The sequence below is a fragment of the Gossypium raimondii genome, chromosome 10 (genome assembly GCF_025698545.1).
Source record: "Gossypium raimondii isolate GPD5lz chromosome 10, ASM2569854v1, whole genome shotgun sequence".
NCBI lineage: Eukaryota > Viridiplantae > Streptophyta > Magnoliopsida > Malvales > Malvaceae > Gossypium > Gossypium raimondii.
The window spans coordinates 24,094,748-24,108,015 of NC_068574.1; the positions used below are offsets into that span (position 1 = coordinate 24,094,748).

At 32.0% G+C, this 13,268-nt stretch overlaps 1 protein-coding gene and 1 long non-coding RNA gene across 2 annotated transcripts; one reads left to right on the top strand and one right to left on the bottom strand.

The window, feature by feature from the left end:
• Positions 1-260: 260 nt before the first annotated feature.
• Positions 261-1,504, top strand: LOC128033861 (uncharacterized). The gene is made up of 2 exons (XR_008190025.1): positions 261-1,052; positions 1,164-1,504. It is a non-coding gene; the product is annotated as an uncharacterized LOC128033861 (long non-coding RNA).
• A 211-nt stretch (positions 1,505-1,715) lies between these two features.
• On the bottom strand, positions 1,716-5,067 carry LOC105778023 (SNF1-related protein kinase regulatory subunit beta-2-like). Its single transcript, XM_012601571.2, has 3 exons — positions 2,883-5,067; positions 2,611-2,773; positions 1,716-2,010 (listed from the first exon to the last, which is right to left on the bottom strand). Exons 1-3 carry the CDS (start codon positions 3,029-3,031, stop codon positions 1,972-1,974), a joined length of 351 nt encoding a protein of 116 aa, XP_012457025.1. The 5' UTR covers positions 3,032-5,067; the 3' UTR covers positions 1,716-1,971.
• Between the last annotated feature and the right edge of the window lie 8,201 nt (positions 5,068-13,268).

Consider the following 13,268-nt stretch of genomic DNA (forward strand, 5'->3'; position numbering starts at 1 on the left):
AATCCCATGTTTAGGACACGCAGTCGCTCTAAAAACCCCATTACCATGCTAACGCATAAACAAATTATTAAACTGGTCCAATTTGGAAGCTGGCCCATGATAAACATGATTTGCTTGAGGCCCAAACTCATAAGGATGGCGATAATATCCACGTACAGCCAACCGGCTAGCACCAGACCCAAATTCAGCAGCGTAGGGCCCATATCTATTTTGTTTACTTGCAGTCCCAAGATGCACATTAAACCCAGCTTGCCCAAAATTATCACTAGCAAACTGATTAGAAACCCTACCAAATTCGCGTCCCATCTGAAGCGCCACACCGAAGTCACCAACTGCATCTTTGTTAGGTGACAGCGAATAACCATTAGCACCACCAGACTGCCACCACTTAGCCACAGAAATGGACCTTCAAAATCGCGGTTGTAGCAATAAAAATAGTGTTGAGCTATGTGCCCAAACCGACCGCAAATTTGACACTGGATTCGAGAGCGGAACCCACGATCGCGCCCACCATGTAAATGACCACCTCGAGCTGAGTCTACCACCACCGGCGACGGTATAGATTCGTAAGGTTAGCCTGAATTGAAACTTCTTGAATCATCCGCGACTGCCGATTTTCATACTCTAGAAGCACGTTCACAAGACATTGAAGAGGCAACGGTTTAGCCAGAAATGACACCAAAGTAACCACCGTATCAAATTCCGGTGAAAGACTTGCCAAAATAATTTTGACTTTTTCTGGCTTTGACACCCGTGAGCTCGAGGCATCCAGCAAAGCATAATTATTTTGAATTCGTGCTACATATTCAGTAATCGAAAGATTACATTTCTTGAGAGAGTGTAACTTGTGACGAACTCGGGAAAGTTTGGCATCGGTAACTGCCGCGAACAAACGGGTAGCCATAGTCCAAACATCACACACTATTCAGGCATCAGTGAACGAGGAGAGCGCAACCAGGAAGCGAGGAGACGATCTTGTTGAGTGTAGACCGACGCTCGTGGATTCGGAACCAAGGAACCATCTATTGATGGCACAAACCGTGGCGGAGAAGGTAATGTCCCATCCAAAAAACCTATTAATTCATATCCTTCTACAATCAATCTAATGTGTTGCTTCCACTGAACAAAACTGTTATTATCCAACTTGATTGTGTCATGACAAGGAAATGTATGAACGATTCAGTCTCCAGTAAACGCTACGCAAGCAGGCTCGACTGAAGCAGACTTAGGCTTAATTTGGATGGGCGGTGTGTTTAGCTCCGGTGAGGTTAAAAACAGTGGTGGCGGTGAGATTAGTTACTGTAGCGGTGAGATTGGGTACTGTAGCAGTGAGATTAGAAACAGCGGTAGAGTGTGTGTTTAGATTCAAACGCAACTGTAGCGGTGAGGTGAAAATAGAAAATGACTTTTAAGGATATTAGATTAAAAATGATATATAATAGAAGTTTTTTAAAATTATTTAAGAATTACAAAATTAATAAATGATAAAAAATTATTACAATTATATTTATTTTCAATAATAAATAATTAAAAATGAATTAAAACTAGAGAAAAAATCAAAAAATTATTTTATTTAATATTTCAAAATTAATCATATTTATAGGAGAAAAACGAATTACATGTAGTCCGGATTACATGTGTTGGTTTTTTTAGCAGAAAACTAAGGATAAAAAGAAAAACGAATGCAAAGAAGTTTGAACAAGAAGAAAACTGAATTTGATTTCAAAAAATTAGATCTTTTTCGTTGACTTGAGAAGCATTTATGTTACAATGAAATATGGCAGTTAACTAATGTATAACTACTCCCAAAGCCTAGATAGAATTACAAACAAAATGTAGCTGACATACCAGCTATAACATCAAACATAAATCGACAACTACTCCTGCTAACTTTAAGTATAAATTACATTGCAACTAAATCAAGTTACAAATGAACAAAATAAACAAAATGCTGCTGCTTATCTGGTTCAGCTAGGATGCTGGTCTGCATGCTGGTTTACTGCTGGTTTCCTGTTACAACAAATTAAGTAATGCATCAAATTAATGTTGGTATTCAAGCAACAAATTAAGTAACGCATCAAAGTATCATTACACCATAGCTACTTAAATATATGAAGAATACTCTCAACTTCCTAGTCTTGAAAGCTGAGAAGATAGCAATAGAGATGCCATGAACACTTCCAAATCATAATTATGCATTATAAAGTCTTAGCAACTAGCATGCATCATATACAGGCTAATGTCATTGATATGTAAGTAGCAGATTTATATCAAACCATTGAAAACACAAGCGTGATAGCAGAAATGGAGTCCTTGCTGAAAGTAACTGCCAGACTACAGATACAACTGCAATTTCCCTTCCTTTATACCGATTTATCAGATACCAGTGATCATTACTTTATCTTGTTGGATCATTTAAGCTCTTCAGCTACTGATACAGCATAAGAGGAAGTCCAGCAGCTGGAGCTGCTTCAAATAGACTCACATACTAATAATATGTATATATCTATCCTTCTTGTTATATAACAACTAACAGGCTCCCGATTCAGGGATAGCCTATCTCTGCTTGATGAATCAGCAATCCAAATGAAAAACAAAGTTTAAAAATACCTGCAAATCCAAAATGTTATAAGCATTCCCAGACTCATCAAATTCGCATGGTAAGTTTGGAGCATATCTCCTTAGCTCATCTACAATGAATTGGTAGTGGTAAACACCAAATGGGAGCATCTTCATGATAATGAAATCTTTACCCAAAGAGTGCAAGGGTTCTCTGAAAGGAGAAGAAATAAAAGTTACTGCAACTTAGATTGTGAAAAGAAAACTGCTCAAGCTAAAGAATGGAACTTCAAACATAGACACCATAATAGAGATTCCAGTACATGGTCTTCCAATTGTCCCATGATCCAGTAATAACTACTCGCTTGCCACCAAAACACCATGTTATCATCACTGCTCTCTTCTGCTCTTGGTGGAAATCCTTGTAGCGCGTAGACTTTTGTACCGGTGGATGATTTCGGATTTGCATCATTTGACCAGGTCTGAGCAAGGGAGCCTCAGAGATCTGGAGAAAGAATTACAACTCGATTGGATTTTCCATTACATGTATCTCTATCAACGTGTGTCCTTAGATATGCCAAATCATGTGGTAGATAATAGAAAGCCTTCATAAACAAGCTTTTTTTTGTTTTCTTTTTTACGAATGTTGTACAAATTTTCAAGCAATTTCATTTCCTTTTAGCATAATATGCAGAAACCGATCTCCTTCAAGTTTACAGCATAACCAGGGACATTAAGAGTAGAATGACACCATGCCAATGGTTTTTAAGGCCAAAACTGTTAGTTTTGCAACAATGAATATTGCTATAAAGTTTAACCCTTCTAACATGAAAGCATGTAACAAGAAGTCAACAAGCATAATTGTATCACCTTAAAGATTAAAATGGAAAGATATCGTATATACAATGAAATAAAATATTCCATTTACTCAAAACAACAACTATTATGATAAAGAAACAAAGAATTACAAGCCTATTCCTTCGAAGAAAATGAGAATACAGAAATGTAGACCATAAAATAGGCTGTAAATTTGAGACCCTACAAACATAGCAGGGTAGCAGTAACTAGTAAGAGCCAAGGTTTCTAGCTCAGGGCACCCAATCCCTGCCTCCAATACACCTAGTGTTCCATGAGTTATGCAGAAAGTAAAAGGTTTATCTTTTCTACTATCTCAACAACCATAGATGATATAAAATTATCTTTTTTGGTAATGATTAAAGAGGCAAGCAGCCAAATTTAAGAGGGGAAAAGAAAAACAAGACAAAAGGTACAAGAATACATAATCTAACTGTTTTTGCACGTAAGAAGCAACATTAAAATTTGTATGGAAAGGTTCCAATCTATGTGCAGCAGTAGAATATAGTATAGTCGAAGCACAATGAAAAGGGAAGTATAAATTGAAATGATTCTTTAGAGAACTAGTAATGCATCCCAGGCCCTCATTTTTCTTCTTGAATTAAACAATTCCGAACATTCTGGCCATCATACTGAAGAAGTCTCATATTAGCATGTGTGAATTATCTAATTCAAGACTGCATTTTCATATACTATTTGGTGACAGTTCAAAGATAAATGTTCCGTCTCCATTCAATATAGGCCAAAGATTCCACCTATCTACCATTTGGTTCTTTGAAATGATTTAAATCTTGAAGCATGTTGAGATCCTTTTCATGCACTGATCTTAACTGTAAATCTAATGCTGAGAAGAGAAGATGAAGAATGGAAGAAGAAAAAGGAATGAAGAACGGAAGAAGGAGAAGGAGCCTTATCTGGATGAAGGAGGAACCGGAAGAGGTCCTTGACCAAATTGATTTGCAACCCAAGGGGAAGGGGAAAAGGGAGAAGAAGGGTAACCAAACATCAGAAAAGCCGTAAGCTTTTACAAGTTATCAAACAGAAGAAACAAAAGAAATAATATATGGGTAAAAGAGGAAAAGAAAAAGCAACTGAAGTTGCTAAATTTTTACTGGACCAAAAATCTCCAGTTGATTTGGGGCTGACCAGCGTGGTGGAGATGACTTCTCACCGGACTGACATGCTGAACCAAACGGCTGACCAGTGAGGCTACTACCATTTTTTCCCCCCAACTTGACCTCACTGGTATGCAATGACAAACCAAAAGAAGCCTCAGTAAAAGTAGTTATGGAAGCGAGAAGAGAAATCAAAAGAAAGAAATTGAAAAAAAAAACAGAACCCCAGGACCATGACGACTGATACCATGTTAAGAACCACTTAATGAAAACAAGATTATTCTATATTTAATCAAGAAAACTGGTACCCTCTCTTCTTCTCCTATCGTACATTTATAGAACATGAGTTAGCTTTTACAACTGCTGCTACCAGATTAACAAACGATAACACCTAACTGCTAATTAACAAATTAACTACTGTTATTTTGTATTCTAACAAGCTTTAATAAGCTTTTTTTTTTATCCTAAGTTGCCCCCCCAAATCTATTCACTAATAAAACCCAAAAAATCGGCAATGAAAAAGCAGAAACGGTGAACGATGGGAAGAAGCAAAGGAGAAGAAGAAACGGTTATGATGATGATGATTTTAAAATAATTTTAATAATTTTAAAATCATGACATGATATATAAAATAAAATAGTGTCACGTCAAAATTTAATTACATTTAGACTGCTACATCAACAGTTAATGTTGACCGTTAGTTAACTAACGGCAACGTCAGCATGTCTGTTAAAAATAAATTAATTTGACAAAAAAAATGTTAGGTGTTAAAATGCTTTAAAAAACATAAAGGGCCAAAATGACCAAATAACCAAACGTTAGATATTATTTTTGGCATTATACCTAGTTTTTAATACTTAGGTGACCAAAATTTTTATGTTCTTAATATTAACTCTCAAATTGATATTTTAATAGTTGGTCCAAGCTCATCAAATTATTGTATAATTATCTGAATAATTTATTCATAACATATAATAAACTTCTTAACTAAAATTAAATAATTATAAAATAGTAAAATAGGATAAATAATATAAAAAATAAATTATTGATAAATAGAAGTAAATGATTAATAACACAATAATAACAAATAAAATTGTAGTAAAATGTATAATTGTACATCGTAGATATTTGAAAGTATATAAATAAATTGTTGAATACATACCATAATTTTTTAATACCAAAGTTTAAGGTTTGTAATGTAGTATTTAAGAGGTCAATTCATTAAATTGTATTTTTTAGATTAAAAATTATTAATATGTTAACTCATAATTATTTTCAACTCCTGTTGTTTTAGATGTTGGATTTTTTAAAAAATTATTACTAAAAAGTTATCATTTTATAATACCTAATTGAAACTATATTATTTATTTATATTATAATTTTAATTTTAAAAATAAACTTATAGTTAAACTACAAATTTTACGTTTTTAACGTATTACATCAAATTAATTAATAATATTTTATTATAAAATATTATAATAATTATATTCTAAATAATTCACATGTAAATGCATATAGAAAGTTTTCAAATAAAGAAAAAAATATTTCCTTTAATTGATATTATGCTTTAATAATTTTATATTTATTCATATTTTGAATTTAAATTTAAAATTTTATATAATTTAATATAATGAATATCATTTTAATTATTTTTATATAAATTATAGTAAAGGGTTATATAGTAAAGTAATTATATAAGTGTAAAATTTATATAAAATATTAATATAAATGATAAGAAAATTCTATTTTAATAACATAAACATAATTTGATTCAATTATCATTAACTATTTAAATTTTGAATTATGATAATTAAGTTTAACCTCAAGGTGACTATTTTAGGAATAGAAACATAGTATAGAGATGCAATTAAGGAATAGGATAAATGAGACAAATGGTTGTATAAAACAAAATTGGAAAGGGGATAGATATATTGGCATTTACCTTTGCCTAGGGCAATGGGAAGATCAACATCACCTGGGGTCAGAATTTAAAACGAAGACATCGGTAGAGGATATGTATCATGCATCTCTTTTCGTCTAGAATAAACTTCAATGATCAACGACTTTTTCATAAGGTCAGGAACAAGAGTAGGTGCCGGAGGGCCAACATTCGGTGGTTGATTAATAGAAGATGAAAAATCCTTCTTTTTGCACTCCATTCTAACTTTGTTGTTGCAACTTTTGTTGAACAAATGTTGGGACAAAACAATTTATAACAAACTAAAACAAGAAATAAAGTAAGGAAAGTAATAACATGCAATATTTGTTAACGTAATTCAGATCAATAATCTTACTCCGCAAAGTCATGCTTAAAGAATGATTTTATGCTACAATTAACCCAATACAGTTACTGACTTAAACCCAATATACATATCCCAATGAATAATTGCAATCCCAAAGTCGAATTCAAATTGTTACAAATCATTCTCCCAAATACAATGATAGAGCCAAACAATTTGGAGTGTGGAATCAAATTTAAAAAAAAAATTAAAGCATTTAAAAATGTCATATAAACTAATATATAATATTAATTCCTGATATATCAATGTATAATATAGTTAAATGTAAGAGTATTATGAAATTATTAAAATAATAACTAAAAGAAAAGGCACATCAAATAAATTTCAATAACTCGATTTTTTACAATTGTCCATGACACTTTCTAATGTGTTGAAATCATTGAATTATCTTCCCTTATCAATGTTTTTTAAATAAAATATGAAATAAATAATTTTAAAAAAATCAAGATATACTATTATCAAACAATACGATTATATGTAGTTTTAGTTTTAATAATATACCAAACAATTTTATAATATAAATTCAATATTTATAAATTTCTATGCTAAAATTCAGTATTTAATTTTTCATCATTTAATTTTTTCATTTATCAAATAACAACTTAGTAAACATAATTACTATGAAAAATTAAACGAAATATAAGATAAATTGAGAACACAAAAATAAATTCTTTATTTATAAAAAAATTCATGAAGCCAACATATAACTAATGTTTAAGTGTTGAGGAGGGGTTATGGTTGCTTCTAAGCATTATATTAGTAGTTTTCTCACAAAAATAAAAATCACATAGGTGCTTTTTGGTATCATGTGAATGCAATATGTCAAACACAAGATTAACACAACCACGAAATACACACTAGCAATAACAATTTCTTAAAAATGTTAAATATTTCTAATCAATATTCATGAAATTAAAGATTATAAATATGATTAATCTTAATTTCTTCAAGGATGTGTATTAATACAAATCTAAAAGTTATCATTGAATCAAGAGGTTAGAAATCTTGTACAAAAGAAATATCTCAAAAATCATTTAATTAATAAAAGCTGAACTTTGCCAAAAATCCTAAAGCATCACAAGTCACAATCGTAACTTTTTAGAGATTAGTCAATAAATTTTGTAAAGAAAATAAGAGTTGTTATCAAATTAGGAAGGCCAACTTAAAAGTATTAAAATATAGTTTACATATCTAGTAAAAATTTTGGAAAGTGTGTGTGGAAAATAAGAAAAATTTGAGAAAAGAAGTGATAAATGTTGAGCGAAAAAAATATTAGGAATTTTTGGGTTTGTAACACCTCATACCCAACCTAGACTTTAAGACCAAGACTGGAGAGCTACATCAAAACGTTTAAGAAAAATCCAACCTTAACCATTAAAAATTCGTTATCTGAAAACATTTAAAAAGTTGAGCCATCAAGTTAATTAAAAGTTCAACATTGTAACCCGAAAGAACATGCGATAGTATAAGTTTATATAAACGATGAAGATAATCAGAAAGGAGAGATGACCGAGCTCCTGACACGCCAAGCCTTTTAAGTCGATGGTTTACCTGAAAATCAGTAAACAAACAGAATGAGTATAACTCAGTGTGTAACCAACGTACATAATCAAATCATAAGTCTGTATAACATATATAGGTGTTCATTTTCTCTTCATTCAGACATTTCTCGGTTTCGAATACGAAGTCAGAACAGAGGATATTTGTTACAGTTATAGAATAGAACAAATATAGATGCAGAACAGATCAAATACAGATGCAATTTCCTACCCCCATTTGCTACACATCGTCTCCGACTATCCCAACAGACCATATAGGGTATTAAATACCCATCTAGCCTTACACACCACATAGTATCAGTATAACACGTTTCCGAATGATTTAGACTAGCTGTCAGATCAGTATGTGATAAATCGCCAGAATCAGATACAGATTTGTGGCTCAGCCACTCAATTCGGTAGATCATTAAACTGCTAGCACTTTCTTCTTTATATCATTCCCATTCAATGCAGACACAAATTAAAAATGTTAGATATCAATGATGTACATATAGTTATCCACATACGATTCACAATAAGATAATACATATCATTTAACAATTATCACATTAATTATATGTATAGATAATCAATTATTCATCTTTAGAATATTGGTTATTAAAATATATAGTCTAATTCAGATCCTACGGATCCTACGGAAGGCCTACGTTCGATTCGAATGACACTTACGACCCTAGGGAAAATTTTAGCATTTTGGGCCACGCACACGTCTGGATTCACATGGCCTGGGTGTCTGGCCTGTGTGGTCCACACGACCCAGCACACGCTCGTGTGGCCTTATTAATGCCACGGATGACCTGCTACATGACCTAGCACACGACCGAGTTGCTCAAAACAGTGAGTTACACGGTCTGACACACGATCAAGCACACGCTCGTGTGACTCCAATATCAAAACAACTCTCACATGGCCTAGACAGATGCTCATGTCTATGGCTCGTGTGACACTAATTCACAAACAATGAGTTACATGGCCTGGACATGCGCCTATGTCCTTGGCTCGTGTGAACCTAATTCACAAACAATGAATTACATGGCTTGTCACACGACCTATCACACGGCCTGTCACATAGCCTACCACATGACCTGGCACACGATCGTGTGACGTCGATAGCCATGTTTTTCGACGTTTGAATTTTGTAGAAAATCAGGTTTTTGTTACACACCTGATGTAGATTTGATGTAGAAGCAACAAAGAACACTCTGAAACCTAAAAATGGCAGCCAATTTACCAATTCAGAGGAAATAACCACATCAAACGCTAAATAAACAATCAAATTAACTACGTCAAAAAATTTGATGCAAAACCCCGAAGTGAAACTATTCGCTTACCAACACTTTAATGGCAATCAATCAAAAACAAACTGATGGAGGACTTCTCCTCTCAATATCTTCACCTAACAAGGAAACAGTTTGAACAATTAATAGAGATTTCGGATGACAGACAAAAATAATCATTCTAAAATGGAAATCGATGAAACTAATAGAGCAAAAGGAAACAATAAAAGAACTTACAAAGAACCTTTTCAATTACAATAACAGACAACACGATAACCTCAATTAAAAGAAAAGGAAAGAAGGAAAAAAAATGATAGACCAAAGAAAAAGAAAAAAAATGTTTGAAAAAGAAGAAAGTAAAAGATTTTGGAAAAAGAAAGACTTAATTAATTAACAAGTAAAAACTAATTACTACGGAGAGCAAAAATGTTCCCTTATCGCTTATGCAGATACTCGAACACAAGACTGAAAGAAACACATAAGTATAACCAGCAAACCAGCAAACCAACAAACTCATTCTTAATATAAACTAACACAAAAATAAACTTAAGTCAAGAATCCGAGGATAGGGGTTAAACTAAAATAAACAAAAAAATTCAAGAGGGAAAACTCAAACCCCCTATCTCAAACACATAAGCAAAGTATTTAAACACAGGTACAAAGCTTGACTATCGACAAAATTTATCAACCAATTGTTCAAAATTTGGGGCGTTATAGGATTTTAGTGAGGGGAGAAAGATTAATTTATTTTCCTATAAAATAATTTATTTTTATAAAGTATAATATTTTGTGGGTTCAATTTACTAATTTTATAAACTAAAACACATTTTTTATAGCAACATTTTTAATATTTTGTGGGGGTAAATTGATCCCATATAGGTGGCTCCACTGTTGCTCAATACCTCACTTGCAAGAAATAATATCTCTTCAAGAAAAGCCTATCAAAAGTGTTAAAAATACTAAGCCGACTAGTAGCCTATTTATAGATTGATACAAAAGCTCTTCAGAAGCTTTTTAGATAGATTTGAAATACTCATTTAAAATATGGTTTTATTTCTTAAATTATCTCCAATAATTATCCCATAAAATTCTTTATTTTTTAAAAAAAGTAGCTTCAAATATACTTAAACGATAAGGATAAGGTTATTTGATAATTCAAACTCTTCTCCTTACTCCTCCAAGCCAATCAAATGAATGATGATGACCATATTATAGTTTGGTACAAAATTTCCTTATCATTTGTTGTTTAATAATATTAAAACATAAGCCATGTAAAAGTCAAACATGCCAATACAAAATCTTTGATTGCACCAAAACTGATGTTCTATTAGTTGTTCAAACATAAATTGGAACAAGAGTAGCAGTCAAAGTTTCCAATAGAAGAGTTTGGAGCTGTAACATTACACATTAACCACTCATCATCATCCCCTGTCTCATAACAATTGATGTTGTTTCTAGAAAGAAAGGTAAATGTTTTGAAAAAACATCAGTAAACACCATATACTTGTTGAGATCAAGATTAATAACATTCATATCCTTTTTGAAGGTGATAATATAAAAAAACAACACACACTTCAAAGAATTAGGATTCACTGTAGTGATATGAGGCTGAACATCCCAAACAAAGCAAATATACTGAAAGTCCTTGGTTGCATCGAAAATAATGGATTTAATAGGAATAAAATATTGTATGATTTATCCGCATTTGGTATAGAAGAAGGCATACAATTGATCAAGAAGCAAGCTGTTGAAACAACATCAACCCATAATTATTTAGGAATTTCTTCATCTAGAATAAAAGAGCCCTTGCTATCTCAATAAGATAAATTATTACAAGTCTTACTTTTTATTACAATTTTATATATTAATAAGTAAATATATGATATTGAGATAAATTTATAAATCATAATTATAATAATTCATGAAGCGTGATTGCATCACCAATCATAATTATAACCATAATTAATATACTAATAAATAAATTGGTAGAGTAAATATAATAATTATTGAAGCTTTTTAGCTTAAATTGAGGTCATTCGGTTTAAAAAATAAAGAGTTTTTCGTAACTTAAAAATTGACACAATTTAAATAAAAGCATAGCAATGAGATAAAAATAATGTAGAAGGCTTTAAAATCACCTTAAAATCTTAGAAAACTTCCATAGGTGTTCGAAACATCTTGAAACATTCTAAAACATCGACATTTGACACTCGTAAGTTACAAATCATTTTAATTCAATTTCTAATCTCATTTAATCATTTTATGAGAGCTAAAATAAAATTTCACCATTTTAATATTTATGTCTTTATAATTTTTAAAGGACTAAATTAAGATTTTATCATTTTTAGCGACGAAAGTATAATTTTATAATGCACTAACTTAAAATTTTATAATCTTTAAAGAGCCAAAATTTAAAATTTAAAGGGGTTGTCAGTCCCTGTGGCATGCCCCAAAATATAGGGGGTTAATTGTAATAAATAAATAAGAAAATAAATGGGCTTGATGGATAAGTGTTACTCCCCTATCTTAGAGGTTTTAGGTTCAAGCTTCCTTCTTTTAATTTTCTTTTCCTTTTATTTTTCAGAAACCTAGGATAAAAGCCACACTAAAATATAAACTATTAGATGGCACATAATGTAACCTGACAATCTCAGAAACATAAAGCTCAGCTAATCTCCCAAGAGAATAATCTGTACGTACTGGAATAAAATGCGCAGACTACGTCAGACGATCAACGACAACTCAAATGGAATCTTTCTTCCTCGAAGACAGGGGTAAACCCGATACAAAGTCCATTGTAACACACTCCCATTTCCATTCCGATATCATCACTGGCTGTAACAAACCAAAAGGTACCTGATGTTTAGCTTTAACTTGATGACATACTAAACATCTCGATACAAAATCTAAAATCTCACGCTTTATACCCGGCCACCCATACATCTATTTCAATTCACTGTACATTTTAGTGCTACCTGGATGAACGGACAAGCTACCACTATCGGCTTCATGCAAAATTTTCTGAATTAACTCAGGATTCCTCAGTGTAGAAATTTTGTCTTTAAAGAGTAAACAATCATCGGACCCAATCTGAAAATTTGAATCAAGAGTCGATTCACACAATTTTTGTTTAGCTATTAACACATCATCGCATTTATGAGCCTCACAAATCTGTTGTAAAAACATTGGTCTAGCTTTTAACTCAACTAAAGTCGAATCATTATCAGATATCGTCAATCGCATATTCAACACTCGCAAAGCAAATAGAGACTTTCTACTCAGAGCATCTGCAAATACATTTGCTTTACCCGAATGATAATCAATAATCAAATCATAGTCTTTCAATAGCTTGAGCCATCTACGTTGTCTCAGATTTAAATCTTTCTGCGACATTAAATATTTAAGCTTTTGTGATCTATGAAAATATGACATTTTTCGCCGTATAAATGGTGTCGCCAAATCTATAACGCAAAAACAATAGCTGCTAGTTCTAAATCATGTGTCGGATAATTTCTTTTGTGCATTTTTAACTATTTCGAAGCATAAGCTATCACTTTGCCTTCTTGCATCAAAACACAACCTAAATCTTTTAAAGATGTATCG